The sequence below is a fragment of the Dendrobates tinctorius genome, unplaced genomic scaffold (assembly GCF_039654945.1).
Source record: "Dendrobates tinctorius isolate UK_male_01 unplaced genomic scaffold, ASM3965494v1 ptg000164l, whole genome shotgun sequence".
Lineage (NCBI taxonomy): Eukaryota > Metazoa > Chordata > Amphibia > Anura > Dendrobatidae > Dendrobates > Dendrobates tinctorius.
In genome coordinates this window covers 10032177-10053978 of record NW_027361831.1, presented here as the reverse complement: position 1 = coordinate 10053978, position 21802 = coordinate 10032177, and the positions used below count along the sequence as shown (strand labels likewise).

Genomic DNA, 21802 nt, shown 5'->3' with positions numbered 1-21802 from the left:
AGAAAATATAAGAGTATCAGGTGTCGAGTCTCCGTCAGGTGCAGACATCACAGGCATTCAGAGGTCGGTAACCTACCCTGTTAGGAAACAATCTTACTGTGGTCAAACAGGACGTGTGTATGATATACAGATGGATCATTTTATTGTTTGTAGAAGGAAATACATGAAGAGAATATTATAAAATACCCCCCCAATCCTCAGCCTCTATGGAGATAATCAATGATTTCTATTTAGCATCCACTGACAGTGAGCTGTTGAGGTAATCTAATGCAGACCTGGGCAAACTGCATCTCGTGGGCCACATCCGGCCCTGTGGCTGTTCCTGTCCGGCCTACTGATGGACACGGACGGAGGGCCGGAAAGGGACTGAGCTTTTGTGTTATTCTGCTGTGTTATCCTGTGCAGTGGAGATAATGATTAACCCGATCTCCTGTGATGTTATCACATCCACTCCATAGACTGCACACGTAGATTTCTCCCCCACTACCTATCACCTCCTGCCCCCCATGTGATGTGGATCTATGTCTGTGGAACAGGGGTGGGCAAACATCTTTTTTTCAATTTGTTGTTTGATCAACTGCTAATAATTGATACGATAAGCTATATTGCAACAAGTATTATCAGGCTATGGTCACACAACTGCAATTCCGGTCCAAGTGCTGTCTGTGGAAAAAAATACCCTGACATCACAAGGACAGCACAAGGAGCAACGTTATGCAATTGAGCTACTCAGATTGCAGTTTAATATGGACTAAATGTCCGTGTGAAAAACATCAGAGCACACACCAGTCTCTTCTGTATTTCAAATAAGACTCGCCTGTTGAAGTCTATGAGTGTGCAAAAAGAAAAATGTGGATCTCATATGAATCATCTATAGAGCATCTGATTTCTAGAGATACATTTCCATTTCTAACAGTTAAAAAAAAAGAAAAAAAAGTTTAGGTACCCGAACTCTACTTGAATGGGAGTGCCTGAACATCCAGTTTTGGCCACCATCCTTGTCATGTGCATGACAGCTCAGCAAACATTGCCTTTGATCGACGGTAAAATCATTACCATCAGTCAGAGAGCTGGTGAGACCACTACTCCCATCAGCCTAGGCCTGCTGCCACTAATAGAGGAAGTACGCAGCCCTCTGCAGAGCCCCTGAACGCTAATGTGAACTTAAGGGCCCCGTCACACATAGCGATCTCGCTAGCGAGATGGCTGCTGAGTCACAAGTTTTGTGACACAACAGCAATCTCACCAGCGAGATCGCTGTTTGTGACAGCGATCAGCGACCGGCCCCCCTGCCGGTATCGCTGTAGGAAACCACTGGACATTTCTTTTGTCGCTGGTCTCCCGCTGACCAGCACGCATCGCTGCGTGTGACAGGCGGGAGACCAGCGATCTGCTGGTAACTAACGTACACATCGGGTATCCAAGGGACGTGTGTCCCTTAGATACCCGATGTGTACGTTAGTTACCAGCGTGCTGATGCAGGGAGCTGGTAACTAACGTACACATCGGGTATCTAAGGGAGGCACGTCCCTTAGATACCCGATGTGTATGTTAGTTACCAGCTCCCTGCATCAGCGCGCTGGTAACTAACGAACACAGCGACGCCACGCGCTCGGCGTCGCTGTGCTGATCACTGGTGAAGCTGTCTGTGTGACAGCTCACCAGCGATCACATAGCGACTCACCAGCGATCCTGAAACGTTGATATTGTGGGGATCGCTGGTGAGTCGCTATGTGTGACTCCAGCTTAAGTCAATCTTCTTTGTCCGTTAACCACTGATAGATTACACCGGGGGGAGGGGTGAAGGGTTGCACTAAGCTGTTTTCCTATTAATTTTTAATGTGTTTGTGGAAGGAGAGTAAACTTTTTAATCTCTATGTATAAAACTGAATGTGTGTGTGTGTATCACCAACCAATCACAAAGAATCTTTCATTTCACCAGAGCTGTTCAAAAGAAGCTGAGCTGTCTTTGGTTGCTATGAGCAACAGCTTTCCTTGCAACCAATCACTAAGCGTCTCTCATTTCACCAGAGCAGGTTAAAAGAAGCTGAGCTGTGATTGGTTGCTATGAGCAAGTTTTCCCACTTGACAACACCTCAGCAGACACTGACATAGTGGGAGAAATCTAGCATCCCTGGGAACATAAGCTCCCAGCCATTGTCTGCCCCCCCCAGAAAGGAGCAGAGAGGACATGACAGAAATGAATCCCCCCCCCTCCCATGCCCATATCCCCATCACACATCCTCCATACCATAGGCACATCTTCCCTCTTAAAGGGATCATTGGTATGGAAGTCAGAGCAAATCCATCCAGCGCTTCGGTTTTGACCCCGGCCTCTTTTAAAGGGATCCCCGGTATGGAAGTTAGGGCCATTCCACTCAGCTCTGTGGTTCTGACCCCAGGGTCTCTTAAAGGGATTACTGGTATGGAAGTTAGGGCAAATCCACTCTGCGCTTTGGTACTGACCCCAGGCTCTCTTAAAGGGATCTCCTGTATGGAAGTCAGGGCAAATCCATCCAGAGCTTTGGTTCTGACCCCAGGCCTCTCTTAAAGGGATCCCGGTATGGAAGTCAGGGCAATTGCCTTCAGATGCTCTGGTACTGACCCCAGGCTCTCTTAAAGGGATCTGTATGGAAGTTAGGGCAAATCCCTCAGCGCTCTGATTCTGACCCCAAGCTCTCTTAAAGGAATCCCCGCTATAGAAGTCAGGGCAAATCCACTCAACACTTTGGTTCTGATGCCAGGCTGACGTGATGATGTGGGATATTAGTGGTAGTAGTCCAGTGACTCTGGCTGACTGGATGAGAGGATGTGGGATATTGGGGACATTAGTTCGGTGGCTCTGGCTGACAGGATGATGTGGGATATTAGTGGTAGTGGTCCAGTGGCTCTGGCAGATGGGATGATGTGGGAGATTAGGGGTAGTAATCCGGTGGCTCTGGCTGACGGGATGATGTGGGATATTAGAGGTAGTAGTCCGGTGGCTCTGGCTGATGGGATGATGTGGGATATTAGAGGTAGTAGTCTGGCAGCTGTGACGGGATGATGTGGGATATTAGGGGTAGTAGTCTGGTGGCTCTGGCTGACGGGATGATGTGGGATATTAGGGGTAGTAGTCTGGCAGCTGTGACGGGATGATGTGGGTGTGACGGGAGTATTCTCCAGAGCAAGGAGGGACAACAGGCCTGGGAATAATCCAACAGATTTATTGACCAAAAAACAGGAACAACACGAAGGTAATTTGCAGAGTCCCAAAATAAGTCCACAGGAAACTGATTCGGGGGCACCTCCCGACAATCCTTGTGCCAGATCACAAAACCATAGTCCTTTAAGAGTCCCAGAAATCCACCACGATCACACAGAGGCCGAAGCTTCCTCAGACAGCCTCATCCTTCTCTTTTAGCATCCAACTCACATCTGATCTTAAAGCAAGAATGTATTGTCAGGGCTCCTGGGATCAGTCCATCTGAAGGGGGGTAGGGGTCACACCTACTATTCAATGGTTTGGTCCATCAGAAGATTCTAGAAATGTAAGGGCTCCACTTAGTCTACAGGATGTGTATTGTAGGTTATCTTCTGCTTAGGAAAACAATAGCCAAAGTTCCACTAGCTGTTGACACAAGCCTAAATTAGATTATGGTCCAGGTACATCACAAGACATTGCAAAGTATTGGGGGAAGGAGACATGGTTAATTTACAGCAAATGAATCAGAGGAAAGTTAAATGACCTATTATACAAAATACAGGACAGGGCAAGACTACAAATCATGACAATCCCTTCCCCTCCCAATTTGTGTACGTACTAGGGACCTCTACAGGTCACTGGTTAAGTACACACAGGCATGGCTGACAGGACTCAGGGCTCCTCTTGCCTGGACAGTCCATCTGCATTTTGGTGTTGGCTGCCTCTTCTATACTGTATGGTAAAGTTATAGGGCTGCAGTGCCAGGCTCCATCGTAGTAAGCGTCCATTGTCCCCAGAGACTCTGTTCAGCCAGGTGAGGGGATTGTGATCAGTAATGACAGTGAATTCTCGTCCATACAGATACGGCCTTAGTTTCCTAAGGGCCCACACTACAGCCAGACATTCTTTTTCAACAGTTGCATAGGCCACTTCTCGGTCCAGCAGTTTCCGGCTGAGGTAGGCAATGGGGTGCTCGTCCCCAGCTGCATTCACCTGGCTGAGGACAGCTCCCAGTCCATAAGCAGAGGCGTCCGTCTGCACAATGAATCTCCTCTTGTAGTCTGGAGCAGCCAGAACAGGGTCACAGACCAGAGCGTCCTTCAGCTGGTTAAAAGCCTCATCACAGGCTGGAGTCCAGATCAACAGCCGGGGCATCGTTTTCTTGGTCAGGTCGGTAAGAGGCTTGGCCACAGTGCTGAAATGAGAAACAAATTTTCGGTAATAACTGGCAGTGCCCAAAAAAGCCATAACTTGTTTCTTAGTTTGGGGTACAGGCCAGTCTCTAATAGCCTGGATTTTGGCAGGTTCGGGACGGAGCTTCCCTCCTCCTACTCTATGCCCTAGGTACTGGACTTCACCCATCCCCAATTGGCATTTATCTGGTCGAATGGTTAGGCCTGCTGCAAGAAGCAGGTCAAGAATAACGGCTACTTGGTTCAGATGTTCCTCCCACGTCTGGCTGAAGATGGCGATATCATCCAAGTAGGCACAAGCAAAGTCACCACATCCCCGGAGGATCTGGTCCACCATTCTCTGGAAGGTGGCCGGGGCATTCTTCATTCCAAAGGGCATATTTAGGAATTCATACAGACCAAAGGGGGTGATAAAAGCGGACCGTTCTCTCCCCTCCTCCGTCAGAGGGATTTGCCAGTATCCCTTACTGAGATCAAAGATAGTGACATATCGGGATCCAGCCAGTCGGTCTAGAAGTTCGTCAATACGAGGCATTGGGTAAGGATCACTGACGGTATGGTCGTTTAGTCCTCGATAGTCCACACAAAATCGAGTACTCCCATCCTTCTTGGGTACTAACACCACAGGAGAGGCCCAAGGGCTATGGGAGGCCTGGATTACCCCAAGCTGTAGCATCTCCTCCAGTTCGTGCTGCATGGTGTTTCGAACTGATTCAGGTACCCGGTAAGGAGCCTGTTGTATGGGACGGATGCCCTGAGTGTCCACATGATGTTGGGTGACGGTGGTTCGACCTGGTTGGGATGAGAAAGCAGCACGTCTCTGTTGAAGCACTCCCAGCATCTGGTTTTTCTGTAAGGAATCCAGGTGATCTCCCAGAGGAACCTGTTCCACAGTGGATGGGGCTCTCGCTGCTTCCACGAGATCAGGTAGGGAGTCCTCATCCTCTTGACCGTCCTCTGAAGCTAGCCAACAGCTTGCTATCATTGGAAGGGTCCGGTCATGGTACTCCTCAATCATATTCACATGGACAGTCTTTTGTCTTAGCCCCTGATCATCTAAAGCAAGAAGGTAATTGGTGTCATTCAGTTTTCTGAGAACCCGGAAGGGACCCTCCCATGTTGTCTGCAGTTTATTCTGCCGATGGGGAACAATCATTAAGACCTGTTGTCCTCCTACAAACTCCCGGTAGCGTGCTTTACGGTCATACCATGTCTTCTGTCTGGTTTGAGCCATCCGCACATGACTCTGGGCAAAACTAGCAAGTTGGGCCAGGGTTTCTCGCAGCTTTAGGACATAAGGGACAACAGGGGCCCCTGTATCTTCAACTTGCCCCTCCCAGTATTCCTTGAGCAGGGTTAAGGGTCCTCGGACCTTTCTTCCATAGAGTAGTTCAAAGGGGGAGAACCCAGTGGACTCCTGGGGAACTTCCCGATAGGCAAACAAGAGATGGGGTAGGTACTTCTCCCAGTTTGAATCTCTGTCAGTGAAGGCCCTCAGCATATTCTTCAGAATGCCATTAAATCGTTCACAAAGTCCATTTGTTTGGGGATGATACGGGGTCGTGCGGATCGCTCGTACTCCACAGGTGCGCCACAGACACTGGACCAGCTCTGACATGAACTGGGAGCCTTGGTCCGACAAGATCTCACTGGGAAATCCTACTCTGGTGAAAATGGTAACCAGGGCCTCGGCCACCTTGGCTGCAGAAATACTTGACAAGGCCACCGCTTCTGGATATCGGGTGGCATAGTCCACAACAGTGAGAATGTACTGCTTTCCAGATTTACTTGGTTTAGCCAGAGGTCCAATGATATCAACAGCTACTCTTTGAAAGGGTTCTTCTATTATAGGGAGCGGTTGCAGGGGTGCCTTTGGGTGATCTCCGGGTCGCCCTCTACGCTGACATATGTCGCAAGTTCGGCAGAAATGCGCCACTGCTTGGGAAATCCCAGGCCAATAGAAAGATTGAGTCAATCGCCTCTCGGTGCGGGTTTTGCCTTGATGGCCAGCAGTAGGAATATCATGAGCAAGGTGTAATAGGGGAATTATGTATTTCTGAGGAACAATCAGCTGTTTGCTATAAGTCCAGGAAGAAGCCCTCAATGTCACCGGAAGCCTCATTAAACGGCTTGAAGTCTTTGCGGGACACTCTGGGGAGTTCCCTCATGGGGGATGCTGTGGGTACAGTCTGTCTGGAGCTTCTCGCTGCCTCCAAAGTGATCTCCCTCTCCAGCATTGCCCTCTCCTCCATCCTGCGCTGCCTCTCCTTGGCTGTGCGCATGACCTCCCTCTTATCTTCTATGGTAGCCTCTTCTCCCAGCAAGGCCATCTCCTCCTCGTACCACACAACCCACTGACTTTTTTGGGTATTTACCTCCGACTGCCGCCTTTCCTCTCTTTGCTGTGAGGATCCTTCCTCAGCATCATCTTGCAGGTGAACTGCTTCCAAAGCCTCAATCAGCTGCTCCTTGGAGAGTCCCTTGTAGCTGACTCCCAGTTCACGGGCCTTTGTTTGTAGGTTCACCTCAGTCCAGTTCTTGTACTCTGCGGTGCTGGTTCCAGATGTTGATGGGCCGTTGTCCTCCATTCCTTCTGCTCTGATCCCACTGCTGCCACCAGTTTGTGACGGGAGTATTCTCCAGAGCAAGGAGGGACAACAGGCCTGGGAATAATCCAACAGATTTATTGACCAAAAAACAGGAACAACACGAAGGTAATTTGCAGAGTCCCAAAATAAGTCCACAGGAAACTGATTCGGGGGCACCTCCCGACAATCCTTGTGCCAGATCACAAAACCATAGTCCTTTAAGAGTCCCAGAAATCCACCACGATCACACAGAGGCCGAAGCTTCCTCAGACAGCCTCATCCTTCTCTTTTAGCATCCAACTCACATCTGATCTTAAAGCAAGAATGTATTGTCAGGGCTCCTGGGATCAGTCCATCTGAAGGGGGGTAGGGGTCACACCTACTATTCAATGGTTTGGTCCATCAGAAGATTCTAGAAATGTAAGGGCTCCACTTAGTCTACAGGATGTGTATTGTAGGTTATCTTCTGCTTAGGAAAACAATAGCCAAAGTTCCACTAGCTGTTGACACAAGCCTAAATTAGATTATGGTCCAGGTACATCACAAGACATTGCAAAGTATTGGGGGAAGGAGACATGGTTAATTTACAGCAAATGAATCAGAGGAAAGTTAAATGACCTATTATACAAAATACAGGACAGGGCAAGACTACAAATCATGACAGTGGGATATTAGGGGTAGTAGTCTGGTGGCTCTGGCTGATGGGATGATGTGGGATATTAGGGGTAGTAGTCTGGCAGCTGTGACGGGATGATGTGGGATATTAGGGGTAGTAGTCCAGTGGCTCTGGCTGACGGGATGATGTGGGATATTAGGGGTAGTAGTCTGGTAGCTCTGGCTGACGGGATGATGTGGGATATTAGGGGTAGTAGTCTGGTAGCTCTGGCTGACGGGATGATGTGGGATATTAGGGGTAGTAGTCCGGTAGCTCTGGCTGACGGGATGATGTGGGATATTAGGGGTAGTTGTCCGGTAGCTCTGGCTGACGGGATGATGTGAGATATTACCATTCCTCTACGTAACAGGAAGCTGCCACCGGACTATAAGATGCACTCGATTTTTTTTAGACAGAATTTTTCTTGTTAAAAATTGCATCCTAGAGTCCAAAAAATACAGTAAGTTGGTTCTTCTTACTGCAGCAATGCCAAACATGTGGATGCGAATTGTGGTCTGGGCACACTACAAGACTCCGAATGAGGGGAGAGATTTGGCTTTTGCAGTAGATATTTAGCTGAATTGGTTTATGGAAGCCATGTTGCTTTTCTGCTTCTAGCAATGTAAAAACAATTTTTTAAAAGACTGATTATGAGCCTAAGTTGTGGGAGGAGTAGATTTTTTTTATTTTTTTTTTATTGGCATCATTTTCGGCTCCGTAGTATTTTTTCCCCCCAATATGTGGTAGAAAGAACGAACAGAGTCAAACATAACTCTCTACTAGTTCGTGCTCTGCGGCCTAACTTTTGGATTGTGAACTGTTTTTGTCCTAGTGAATAATTTGCACATTCTATAAGCTTTTTTTCTTAGAGAAATGTTATAAAAAATATATAATTTTCAAAAAATAATCGGTTTTATTCTTGACAGATGACTGTACCAGGAGATCAAATGGACATCTAATATCCTCATCATCCCTTCACAGCAAAGACCTATCATCTAATTCTACTGAACAGGTCCTAGCTTCAGATTCATCACAGACTATTCAGAAAAATAAAATGCACAAAAGACATGTTCAAAATCAAGGTGCTCCTACAGCAGAGAAGCCACTAACATGTTCAGAAGATGGACAAACGTTTTCCCTTAAAACATCTTATGTTACACATCAAATAATTCACGCAGAAAAATTGGAGAAAACACATTCATGTTCAGAATGTGGAAAATGTTTCGTAAATAGATCAAATCTTTTTTCCCATCAGAGAATTCACACACGTGAGAAGATTTTTCCATGTTCAGATTGTGGGCAATGTTTTAATAAGAAAAAAAATCTTGTTATACATCAGAGAAGTCACACAGGGGTCAATCCATTTTCTTGTTCGGAATGTGGGAAATGTTTTCAAGATAAATCAAAACTTGTTAGACATCAGAGAACTCATACAGGGGAGAGGCCTTATTCATGTTCAGAATGTGGGAAATGTTTTAAAGATAAATCATATCTTCCTATACATCAAAGAGCTCACACAGGGGAGAAGCCGTTTTCCTGTTCAGAATGTGGGAAATGTTTTAAAGATAAATCAGATCTTGGGAGACACCAAAGAATTCACACAGGGAAGAAGCCATTTTCATGTTCAGAATGTGGGAAATGTTTTACCATCAAATCATATCTTCGCATACATCAAAGAACTCACACAGGGGAGAAGCCATTTTTCTGTGCAGAATGTGGAAAAGATTTTACAGCTAAATCTGATTTTGTGACCCATAGGAAAATTCACACAGGGGAGAAGCCATTTGCCTGTTCAGATTGTGGGAAATGTTTTCCAGATGAATCACATCTTGTGAGACATCAGAGATTTCACACAGGGGAGAAGCCATTTTTATGTTCAGAATGTGGGAAAGGTTTTCCAGATAAATCACATCTTCTTATACATCAAAGAACTCACACAGGAGAGAAGCCATTTTCCTGTTTAGAATGTGGAAAACTTTTTATAACTAAAACACATCTTCTTATACATCAAAGAACTCATACGGGGGAGAAGCCATTTTCCTGTTCAGAATGTGGAAAGTGTTTTACATTTAGTTCAGAACTTGTAAATCATAGGAGAATTCACACAGGAGAGAAGCCATTTTCATGTTCAGAATGTGGAAAATGTTTTATAGCTAAATCAGATCTTGTGAAACATAGCAGAATTCACACAGGGGAGAAGCCATATTCATGTTCAGAATGTGGGAAATGTTTTACCTTGAAATCACATCAACTTAGACACCAAAAAACTCATGGGAAAAGCCATTCTCATAACTAAAAAATGAGAATTGTTTTACTTGAAAATCATACTTTGAAGACAATTAAAAAAAATAAAAACTTGCACAGAGAGAAGCCTTATATTTCATTTTCAAATTATGCAAGAAAACATATCTCTATATATAAAACTGAATGTGTGTGTGTGTGTATCACCAACCATTCACAAAGCATCTCTCATTTCACCAGAGCTGTTCAAAAGAAGCTGAGCTGTCATTGGTTGCTATGAGCAATGGTTTTCCTTGCAACCAATCACTAAGAATCTCTCATTTCACCAGAGTTGGTTAAAAGAAGCTGAGCTGTGATTGGTTGCTATGAGCAAGTTTTCCCACTTGACAACACCTCAGCAGACACTGACATGGTGGGAGAAATCTAGCATCCCTGGGAACATAAGCTCCCAGTCATTGTCTGCCCCCCCAGAAAGGAGCAGAGAGGACATGACAGAAATGAATCCCCCCTCCTGTGCCCATATCCTCATCACACATCCTCCATCCTATAGGCACATCTTCCCTCTTAAAGGGATCATTGGTATGGAAGTCAGAGCAAAGCCATCCAGCGCTTTGGTTTTGACCCCAGGCCTCTCTTAAAGGGATCCCCGGTTTGGAAGTTAGGACCGTTCCACTCAGTTCTGTGGTTCTGACCCCAGGGTCTCTTAAAAGGATTACTGGTATGGAAGTTAGGGCAAATCCACTCTGCCCTTTGGTACTGACCCCAGGCTCTCTTAAAGGTATCTCCTGTATGGAAGTTAAGGCAAATCCCTCAGCTCTCTGATTCTGACCCCCATGGTTAAATTAAAGGGATCATTGGTATGCAAGTCAGGGCAAATCCACTCATCGCTATGGTTCTGATCCCAGGCTTTCTTAAAGGGATCCCCGGTATGGAATTTAGGGCAAATCCACTCAGCGCTCTGGTTCTGACGCCAGGCCTCTCTTAAAGGGATCCCCGGTATGGAAGTTAGGACCGTTCCACTCAGCGCTCTGGTTCTGACCCCAGGCTGACGTGATGATGTGGGATATTAGGGGTAGTAGTCCATTGGCTCTGGCTGACGGGATGAGATGATGTGGGATATTAGGGGCAGTAGTCCACTGGCTTTGGCTTATGGGATGATGTGGGTTATTAGGGGTAGTAATCCAGTGGTTCTGGCTGATGGGATGATGTGGGATATTAGAGGTAGTAGTGCGGTGGCTCTAGCTGACGGGATGATGTGGGATATTAGGGGTAGTAGTCCGATAGCTCTGGCTGACGGGATGATGTGGGATATTAGAGGTAGTAGTCTGGTGGCTCTGCCTGTCGGGATGATGTAACAAATCCAAAGTGGGAAAAAAGAGCCGGGCTGAATAAACCGCGCTGACCAGAAAAAAACGCACCTTCGGCAGTCCATATAATAAAAAACTTCTTTAATAAGAAGTTTTTTATTATATGGACTGCCGAAGGTGCATTTTTTTCTGGTCAGCGCGGTTTATTCAGCCCAGCTCTTTTTTCCACTTTGGATTTGTTTCATTTACTACCAGCGGGATACCAGCGACAACTGGACATTTATGAGTGATTCCCAGTTTGTTGTGACTCACACAACTTCAGCAGGTGAGTCTAACTGATTGGGCTTGCTTGCTATTGTGGTTCTTCAAGACAATACACCTTATGTGCGCTTTCCATTTTTGTTTTTTCTGTCGGGATGATGTGGGATATTAGGGGTAGTAGTCCGATAGCTCGGGATGATGTGGGATATTAGGAGTAGTAATTTGGTGGCTCTGGCTGACGGGATGATGAGGGTTATTAGGGGTAGTAGTCCGGCGGCTGTGACGGGATGATGTGGGATATTAGTGGTAGTTGTCCAGTGGCTCTGGCTAACGGGATGATGTGGGATATTAGGGGTAGTAGTCAGGTGGCTTTGATGGGATGATGTGGGATATTAGGGGTAGTAGACCAGTAGCTCTGGCTGACGGGATGATGTGGGATATCAGGGGTAGTAATTCGGTGGCTCTGGCGGACAGTATGATGTGGGATATTAGGAGTAGTAGTGTGGTGGCTCTGGCTGACGGGATGATGTGGGATATTAGAGGTAGTAGTCTGGTAGCTCTAGCTGATGGGATGATGTGGGATGTTAGGGGTAGTAGTGCGGGGGCTCTCGCTGACGGGATGATGTGGGATATTAGGGGTAGTTGTCTGGTGGCTCTGGCTGAAGGGATGATATAGGATATTATAGTGAACTAGATGAAGAGCCCGGTGTTGCCTGGGCATAGTAACCAACTGTGGTTAGTTATAACAAATCATGATGATTATATTGCACATAAAAACATTTCACATCATATATTCAACACTACAGATTTGCAACACAAATTAACTAAACGATTACCCAAGTATTGATAATATTTTATTTTCAACTCATTCAAGATTTTTGGTTTTTCTTTTCGGTGCAAAGATGAACAGATTTTTGGCAGTTCCAGCTCTTGAACAGACCACGTAAAGTTGACCATGAGAAAAGCATGGAGATTGCAAATCGATCCCTACTACTTTCAAGGACTGTCCCTGAGCATTGTTAATGGACATTGCAAATAGCAGTTGAACTGGAAGCTGGAGGAGTTTAAAATCAAAAAACAAATCAGATGGAATGAGTGGAATTCTTAGAATGAAAATGTCCCCTCCTTTGGCACATCCTGTTTCTGAGCTGCGTATCTAACCCTATCCTGTATGATAATGTCTGCTGAGCTGTGTAACTAATCCTCTCCTGTGTGATACACAGCTCAGCAGAAAGTATCTAATCCTATTGTGTGTTACTGACTGCTCAGCCATGTATCTAATCCTATCCTGTGTGATACTGACTGCTGAGCAGTGTATCTAACCCTATCCTGTGTGTTACTGACTGCTCAGCCGTGTACTGTATATATTCCTATCCTGTGTGATACTGTGTGCTGAGCTGTGTATCTAATCCTATCCTGTGTGATACTGTCTGCTGAGCCGTGTATCTTTTCCTATCCTGTGTGATACTGACTGCTGAGTTGTGTATCTAATCCTATCCTGTGTGATACTGACTGCTGAGCTGTGTATCTAATCCTATCCTGTGCGATACTGTCTGCTGAGCCGTGTATCTAACCCTATCCTGTGTGATACTGACTGCTGAGCCGTGTACATAATCCTATCATGTGTGTTACTGACTGCTCAGCCGTGTATCTAATCCTATCCTGTGTGATACTGTCTGCTGAGCCGTGTATCTAATACTATTCTGTGTGATACTGTCTGCTGAGCCGTGTATCTATTCCTATCCTGTGTGATACTGACTGCCGAGCCGTGAATCTAATCCTATCCTGTGTGATACTGGGCTCCCCCTGTGTGATACCGTCTGCTGAGCCGGGTATCTAACCCTATCCTGTGTGTTACTGACTGCTCAGCCGTGTATCTAATCCTATCCTGTGTGATACTGTCTGCTGAGCCGTGTATATATTCCTATCCTGTGTGATACTGTATGCTGAGCTGTGTATCTAATCCTATCCTGTGTGATACTGTCTGCTGAGCCGTGTATCTCTTCCTATCCTGTGTGATACTGACTGCTGAGTTGTGTATCTAATCCTATCCTGTGTGATACTGACTGCTGAGCTGTGTATCTAATCCTATCCTGTGTGATACTGTCTGCTGAGCCGTGTATCTAACCCTATCCTGTGTGATGCTGACTGCTGAGCCGTGTATCTAACCCTATCCTGTGTGATACTGACTGCTGAGCCGTGTACATAATCCTATCGTGTGTTACTGACTGCTCAGCCGTGTATCTAATCCTATCCTGTGTGATACTGTCTGCTGAGCCGTGTATCTAATACTATTCTGTGTGATACTGTCTGCTGAGCCGTGTATCTATTCCTATCCTGTGTGATACTGACTGCTGAGCTGTGTATCTAATCCTATCCTGTGTGATACTGACTGCTGAGCTGTGTATCTAATCCTATCCTGTGTGATACTGACTGCCGAGCCGTGAATCTAATCCTATCCTGTGTGATACTGGGCTCCCCCTGCAAGTACACAAAGGAAAAAAATTTTTTGAAAGGTCACCAAACCATAGCAAATGCGAAGTCTGGAGGAATGCAATCAATCCTGGGCGGTGCAGGGAACTTGGATTCCGGAAAATCTTGTAGGCACAATACTTAGGAGATGTTCCAGCAACTTCGACCAAAGGATAGTTAAAATCAAAAGACTTTATTCCAAAAAAATGATTAAAAACAGAATAGATGCATAAAAAACATATGGTTCACCAATGTGATAGACGCTTACGCGTTTCGGACTAGAGGGTCCTTACTCATAGCTAGCGTAAGCGGCTGTCACATTGGTGAACCATATGTTTTTTATGCATCTATTCTGTTTTTAATAATTTTTTTGGAATAAAGTCTTTTGATTTTAACCATCCTTTGGTCGAAGTTGCTGGAACATCTCCTAAGTATTGAGCTCCCCCTGCAGTCTGTGTCAGAGGGTGGTCTGTGTTGGCACGGTAATAAATTGTGTTATTTCAAGCTTTACAGAAGGATGATAACACCATAGAAATGATAAGAATAATAGGCCAAATTGTTTGGTGAATTGGAACGCGCAGGGTTAAAATTTTGCCTCACAACATAGCCTATGACGCTCTCGGGGTCCAGACGTGTGACTGTGCAAAATTTTGTGGCTGTAGCTGCGACGGTGCAGATGCCAATCCTGGACATACACACATACATACATACACTTTTTCCCCATTATGTACCTAGGGACAAAATTGTTTGGTGAATTGGAATGCGCAGGGTTAAAATTTCACCTCACAACATAGTCTCTGACACTCTCGGGGTCCAGACGTGTGACTGTGCAAAATTTTGTGGCTGTAGCCGCGACGGTGCAGATGCCAATCCCGGACATACACACACACATACATACACACATTGAGCTTTATATATTAGATGTGGCTATGCGGATTGGGCAGGGCTCTACACTCAGCTTTATATGTATACAGATATAATCACTATTTGTTATAACTAACCGTAGTTACTATGCCTGGGCAGCGCCGGGCTCTTCCGCTAGTAACAGATAAAGTCAAATAAGTTATCAAGAAAGGGAAAGGGTAATGGGGGTCCAGGTAAAAAATATTGATGACCTGTCAACAGAATAGATAACCAATATCAGATCGGTAAGGTTCTGTCATCTGGTACATCCTCCAATGAGTCAGTATAAGTTCCAGCATTGGCTGGATGTAGACACATAAAATGGAACTGGAAATCATGTGTAGTGGCTGCTGCCGGTTCCTGCAGAATAGTTTGTATTCAAAAGTGTAGGCTCTGTTCTACAGTAACGAGGAGCTGTCACTACTCCTTAAATTGAGCTACACATTATAGCTCTATTCACTGGGGCATATTGATATCTTCTGTATAAAAAAATTTACACTGACACAGTGTGTGCACCATGCTTTACAGAATGTTAATGAACACAGCAGAGTGAAAAGTATATGTATGTTAGTTTGATGTATATAAAATAAGGTGATTTACCCTTAAGTAAAATGTAAGTCTGCTAAGAGAGGGTGAATGGCAGGCCATTCGGTATCAAGTATAAAAAATGGTTGAGCCAATGTGGATGAACATTAAAAGTAGGACGTAAGGCAAAATATTATTAATTAAAAGCTTTATTATTAATGGGTTAAATAACTATTGGGACACAACTTTTAGTAATTGAATTCAGGCTTTTCATTCAGTACCATTCCACAAGGTGTAATTCTGATCTAATAAGAAGAAATAAATACAAGGGCTGTTAGAGATTGAAGGGCACTTACAGGGGTGAAGCCATATTCACGTTCAAAATACGGAAGATTTTTTTTCCCCTCAAAATGTCTTTTGTTACACATCAAAAACTTCAAACAGAAGAGGAAATATTTTCACCAAAATTAGAGCTCTATAAGCGGCAAATAATTTAAAATCAGTCGTTGAGTTACGAACATTCGACTTGCGTACAAATCATAGTCATGAACATACGATGCTGACCTAAGATGTTCATTGCTCACCTCTCCAGCTACTCTGTAGCCTGCCATCTGTGGCTCTTCCTTCCACTGTCCTGAGCCGCATCTACAGCTTTTTTACTATAGGCTAGGACTTTTGACCTCATCCCGGAGGTCACTGTGTGTTGTAAGGCCTTGACTTCATGACGCACAGACTTCCAAGGCGTGGACACAACTACAAGTACTGGCCTATAATGCAGAGATGCAGCATGTAACAGTGGAAAGAGGACTGGATGGCAGGCAACAGTGTGTCTGGAGAGGTCAGTGATGAGGTAAATATTGGTACAAAATAATAAAAATGCTCACCTCATTGGCCTACTTGCTTCTTGGTCCTCTTCTTTCCGTGATTGAAAGCCATGTCTCCGGCCTCTTCACTATAGTCCAGGACTTGGAGGTTACTACAATAAGATTGTGGGGCGGGCATGTCTTGACGATGCAACCTTACAACATGCAGTGACCTCCAAGGCCTTCACACGGCCATATCTGCTGGCCTACAATGAAGAGGTCGGAGATGCGGCATGCAAAGTCTATTTAACGCTGTCCACCACATAAATGATGAGACAGCAAGACAACTTTGTTCTTCGTGTCAGTACGATTATAGTGATACCAGATTTATATTTATATTTAGTTTAACCTCTTAGTGATTTTTAAAATCTGACCAGTGGCCTCATCTCTATTGAGCTGTAAATGACATTTAAAAACTGCCCCGGGCTGGTGTCCTTAGGTCGGGCGCTGGTCCTTTTGTCGGCCCTATTCACAAGCTGAGGTCGACTTTGACACATGATAAGGTTTTAATATTAGACAGTGTAGGACCGTCTCGATCAGGGTCACCTTGGCCATGGTGAGATGACTTTCGTGCGATTTTTGATCAAAAAACTTATTACTAAGAACCCTCTGTTATTTAAACACACTTTTTGCTTTTTACTTCTTTAGCTATAGGGTTTTTGTTTATTTAGTTTCTTGTAGGGTTTTTTAATGTTTTATGGCCAAAGTGAACTTTAAGCCCTTTCTGACATCAGACGTACTATCCTGTCCACGGTACCCGGGCCCATATGACCGGGGGCGGGATAGTACGTCTAAGCGATTAGCGGCGCTCCTGGGGGGGCGCCACTGATCGCGGCCGAGTGTCAGCTGATTATCACAGCTGACACCCGGCACTATGTGTCAGGGGCAGTCATGGACCGCCTCCGGCACGTTAATCCCTGGCACACTGCGATCAAACATGATCACAGTGTACCGGGGGATTAGGGAAGCATCGGCAGGGAGGGGGCTCCCTCCATGCTTCCCTGAGACCCTCAAAGCAGCGCGATGTGCTGCGCTACTCTGATGGTCTCCTTCCCTGCAAGCCCCCAGATCCAAGATGGCCACTGGGGTCTGCAGGGAGGCGGCTTCCTCAGTGCATTAGTGCAGGCACAGAGGAAGACTGCTGCAGCGCCTGTGTCAGATCGCCGATCTGACACTGCACTGCAAAGTGTCAGATCCGCGATCTGACACATTACAGTAATGTCACCCCCCCAGGACAAAATAATAAGGTGAAAAAAAAAAAAGAAATAAGTGTAAAAAATAATTTATAAAAACTCACTAAATAAACTGAAAAAAAAAATATTCCCTAATAAATTCATTTTATGGAAATTAAGAAAAAAAAAACGACCCGCCCTATAAAACTGTCCCACTAGTTAACCCCTTTAGTGAACCCCTTAAAAAATAGAAATAAAAAAGCAAAAAACAATGCTTTTTCATCATGCTGCCGAACAAAAAGTGCAATAACGCGCAATCAAAAAGGCGGATATAACTAATCATGGTACCGCTGAAAACATTATCTTGTCCCGCAAAAAACGAGCCACGACACAGTGTCATCCGCGAAAAAATAAAAAAGTTATAGCTCGTAGAATAAAGCGATGCAAAAATAATTATTTTTTATATAAAATTGTTCATTGCATAAAAGCGCCAAAACATAAAAAAAGACATAAATGAGGTATCGCTGTAATCATACTGACCCGAAGAATAAAAAAGCTTTATGAATTTTACCACACGCGAAACGGTGTAAACGCACCCCCCAAAAGAAATTCATGGAATGCTGGTGTAAGAGAATGGTTAGCCATAATATACTGAGCGGCCATGATGAATCAGGCAGCCATCTTGTCAAAGTTAGAGAAGATTCAACTTTTACAAAAGAACTAATGAGATGTACTTTGAAATGGAGGATGTGAAATGAGATCATGTCTGCTAGCAGATCTGGCAGGCTTGCATAAAGGAAAATTGGATCAATAGGGGAATAGGGTTAACAAATATATGGTCAATGTGTGTATACGTGATGTTGGAAGAAGAACAAACTCATTAAAATGTCAAATGCATGAATTTATGGATATAGTCTGGAGGCAATGATAAGATTGAAGGCATTAGCTATAGATACTAATGACTTTTATGGGTTTAGTGTTGTTTGGGGAAACGTTAATTAATATCTTTGTATTATATCATTATATTCCTTGTTCTAAAATACAGGTTTCTCTAGAATTATCATGTAAACGCCTTAGAATTATCATGTAAACGCCCTCTGCGGCAAAATGCAGCTTTCTCAATGTTTGTATTATGTATAAAAAGGCACCCCTAGTTTAGTACGGAGCCTTTTCATCGCCAGACTTCCTAGCGAATCTCTGCCCGTCTGAATTCCTGTTTTTGCCTGCATATTTCAACTTCTCTGTTTATCTGTTCTGTTTTGCCATGTATCTCCTGAATAAACTTCACCTCAGTTCGATAAGAGGATCGTCTTCAATTTTTGTCTGGCTCTTCCAGCTCTCAGTAAGAACTTTCTTGTCAGGATCCTGACAGCGCCGGCGTACAGCCCTCGCTGAGCAGGGACTCACCAGTGCTGTAGGGGTCCCAGGGACAGTAACAGCTGGAAAGTACAGACACACAGGACCTGAACGCTGAAGTATTAGCAAGCAGGCACGGGATCTACGATCAGATATGACCACAAGGGGGCAAGGCTTAGCATCCTGCTTGCTAAGATGGAAGAACACTCAGAGTCGGGCAAACCAGAGATCATACACAATACGGGCGAACGAGGTACAGGAGGGACAATAGATGGGAGGTCAGACGAAGCCAAAGGTCATACACAAGAGGGTAGTGCGGTACAAAAGGGACGAGTAGAGAGCAGTCGAGTCACAAGCAGAGGGTCATACACGAGAGGACGGTGCGGTACAAGAGGGTCAGGCAGAACTCGTAACAGGGACAGAACCAGATCACAACCAAACAAGCAACAAGTTATCAGGCACAAGGCACACATATACAAGAGGTCACTTAACTCAGCCAAGGGCAGGAGTATAACTGACACTGGAGCCAGGTCCAGTGAGCATTAAATAGCCGCCCTCTGCCAGAGAGAGGCAGAAACAATTAACCCCCTGTCTGACCAGGACGGGCCAAAGCGAAACCCCGTCCTGGATCATGACAGTACCCCCCTCTCAATGGGGGGCCACCAGACCCCCAGGTTTCTCAGGATACTTGGCGTGAAAGGCCCGGACCAACCGATCCGCATGAACTGATCGAGCAGGAACCCATGAGCGTTCCTCCGGACCGTAGCCTTTCCAATGTACAAGATATTGAAGGGCACGATGGACCAACCTGGAGTCGACAATTCGTTCCACCTCGTACTCGGACTGCCCATCTACCAAAATCGGTGGCGGCGAAGCTGATGGTCCCTCCCCACCGGACCTCACAGGTTTCAAAAGGGCCCTATGGAAAACATTTGGGATCCGCAGAGATGGCGGGAGACGCAACCGAAAAGCCACCGGGTTAACTGCTTCAGTAATTTCATAGGGACCTATAAACTTGGGTCCAAGCTTCGCGGAGGGGACCTTGAGCCTTATATTCTTGGTGGATAACAATACATTATCCTGAACCTGAAACACTGGTCCCGCGGATTGTTTTTTGTCTGCAAAAAATTTAAATTTATCCTGAGCCTTAGTAATGTTACTCTGGACCTCCCGCCATACCTACTCCAACTGCTGGATTGTCTCATCCGCCCCAGGACACCCAGAATTCAAATGGGAAAATTCTCCAAAATGTGGATGAAACCCATAGTTGCAGAAAAAGGGAGATGTACCCGTAGACTGGTTAATGCGGTTGTTAAATGCAAACTCGGCCAACGGTAACACAGAACACCAATCATCCTGTCGGGCTGAGGTCAAGCAACGCAGAATTTGCTCCAGAGACTGATTGGTCCGCTCGGTCTGCCCATTAGACTCTGGATGATAAGCGGATGAAAAGGACAGACCAATACCCAACCTCTTACAAAAAGCCCTCCAAAATCTGGAAACAAATTGCACTCCTCTATCAGACACCACATTCAAGGGTATCCCATGCAACCGCACCACATGCTCAACAAACAATCTGGACAATGTTTCCGCATTAGGTAGAGCTGCCAAAGGTACAAAATGTGCCTGCTTACTAAACCTGTCCACCACAACCCAAACGACGGTATTACCCTTGGAGGGGGGAAGGTTGGTGATGAAATCCATGGACAAATGGGTCCATGGTCTCTCAGGAATTGGCAGTGGTACCAATTCCCCGGCCGGCCGGTTATGGGGGGTTTTTGCACGGGCACAAACATCACATGCAGACACATATTCCTCAACATCAGAGGCTAAAGAAGACCAGCAGAATACTCTAGCAATGGCCTTCCGGGTAGCCGAGATCCCTGGATGTCCACCCAGAACTGAGTCATGGAACTCTCGGAGGACCTTGAGACGAAACTGAGCTGGCACGAAAAGTTTATCCACCGGCTTAGCCGGAGGTGCAAGAGACTGGGCTTCCTGAATCTCCCGTTCCAACATGTTAGAAACACCTGCCACCACCACCCCAGGCTGAAGAATGGAGGATGGAGGTTCCGGGGGGGACACCGGATCTAGACTGCGTGACAAGGCATCCGCTCTGACATTTTTGGATCCTGGCCAAAAAGTGATCGAGAAGTTGAATCGGAAAAAAAAACTGACCATCTAGCCTGCCTGGGAGTCAACCTTTTACCTGACTCAATGTAAGCTAGGTTTTTGTGGTCCGTAATTACGGTTATAGGATGGACAGCCCCCTCGAAAAAATGCCTCCATTCTTCAAAGGCCAACTTTATGGCCAGAAGTTCTCGATTCCCAACATCATAGTTTCTCTCCGCAGGAGAGAATTTCTTTGAGAAAAAGGCGCAAGGTCTCAAATTAGTCAAAGTGGCGGGTCCCTGGGACAATACCGCCCCCACCCCCACCTCTGAGGCGTCTACCTCGACAATAAATGGTTCAGACGGGTCCGGTTGAATAAGAACCGGGGCAGACATGAAACATTTTTTCAAAAACTGAAACGCCGCTACCGCTGCGGCTGACCAATTCTTGATATCAGCCCCCTTTTGAGTCATGTCTGTGAGGGGTTTAACCACATGTGAAAACCCCCTTATAAATTTGCGATAATAATTAGCGAACCCTAGGAAACGCTGCAGAGCCTTCAAATCACAAGGTTGAACCCACTCGACAATGGCCAGCACCTTATTAGGATCCATGCGATACCCTTCTGCAGACACAATGAACCCCAGAAACGACAGTTCTTGAGCACAAAATAGACATTTTTCAAGTTTAGCAAAGAGAGCCTTTGGAGAACTGCCCGAACATGACCAATGTGAGCCTGTTTATCAGGAGAGTAGATCAGTATGTCATCCAAATATACCACCATAAAACGTCCAATAAAATCAGAGAACACGTAGTTTATGAAATTTTGGAAGACTGCTGCTGGCGCATTGGTCAGACCGAAAATCATGACCAAATTTTCAAACAACCCTTCAGTAGTGAGAAAAGCAGCTTTCCACTCATCTCCATCCCGAACTCTGATAAGGTTATATGCTCCCCGTAGATCTAGTTT

At 45.5% G+C, this 21802-nt stretch overlaps 1 protein-coding gene across 1 annotated transcript in view; it reads left to right on the top strand.

The window, feature by feature from the left end:
* Positions 1-21802, top strand: part of LOC141053043 (uncharacterized) — an 84588-nt gene that overhangs the window by 7022 nt on the left and 55764 nt on the right. Inside the window, exon 7 of the mRNA XM_073550375.1 lies at positions 8547-9848. Within this exon, the coding sequence (XP_073406476.1) occupies positions 8547-9848 (1302 nt within the window). The remainder of the gene's footprint in view (positions 1-8546; positions 9849-21802) is intronic.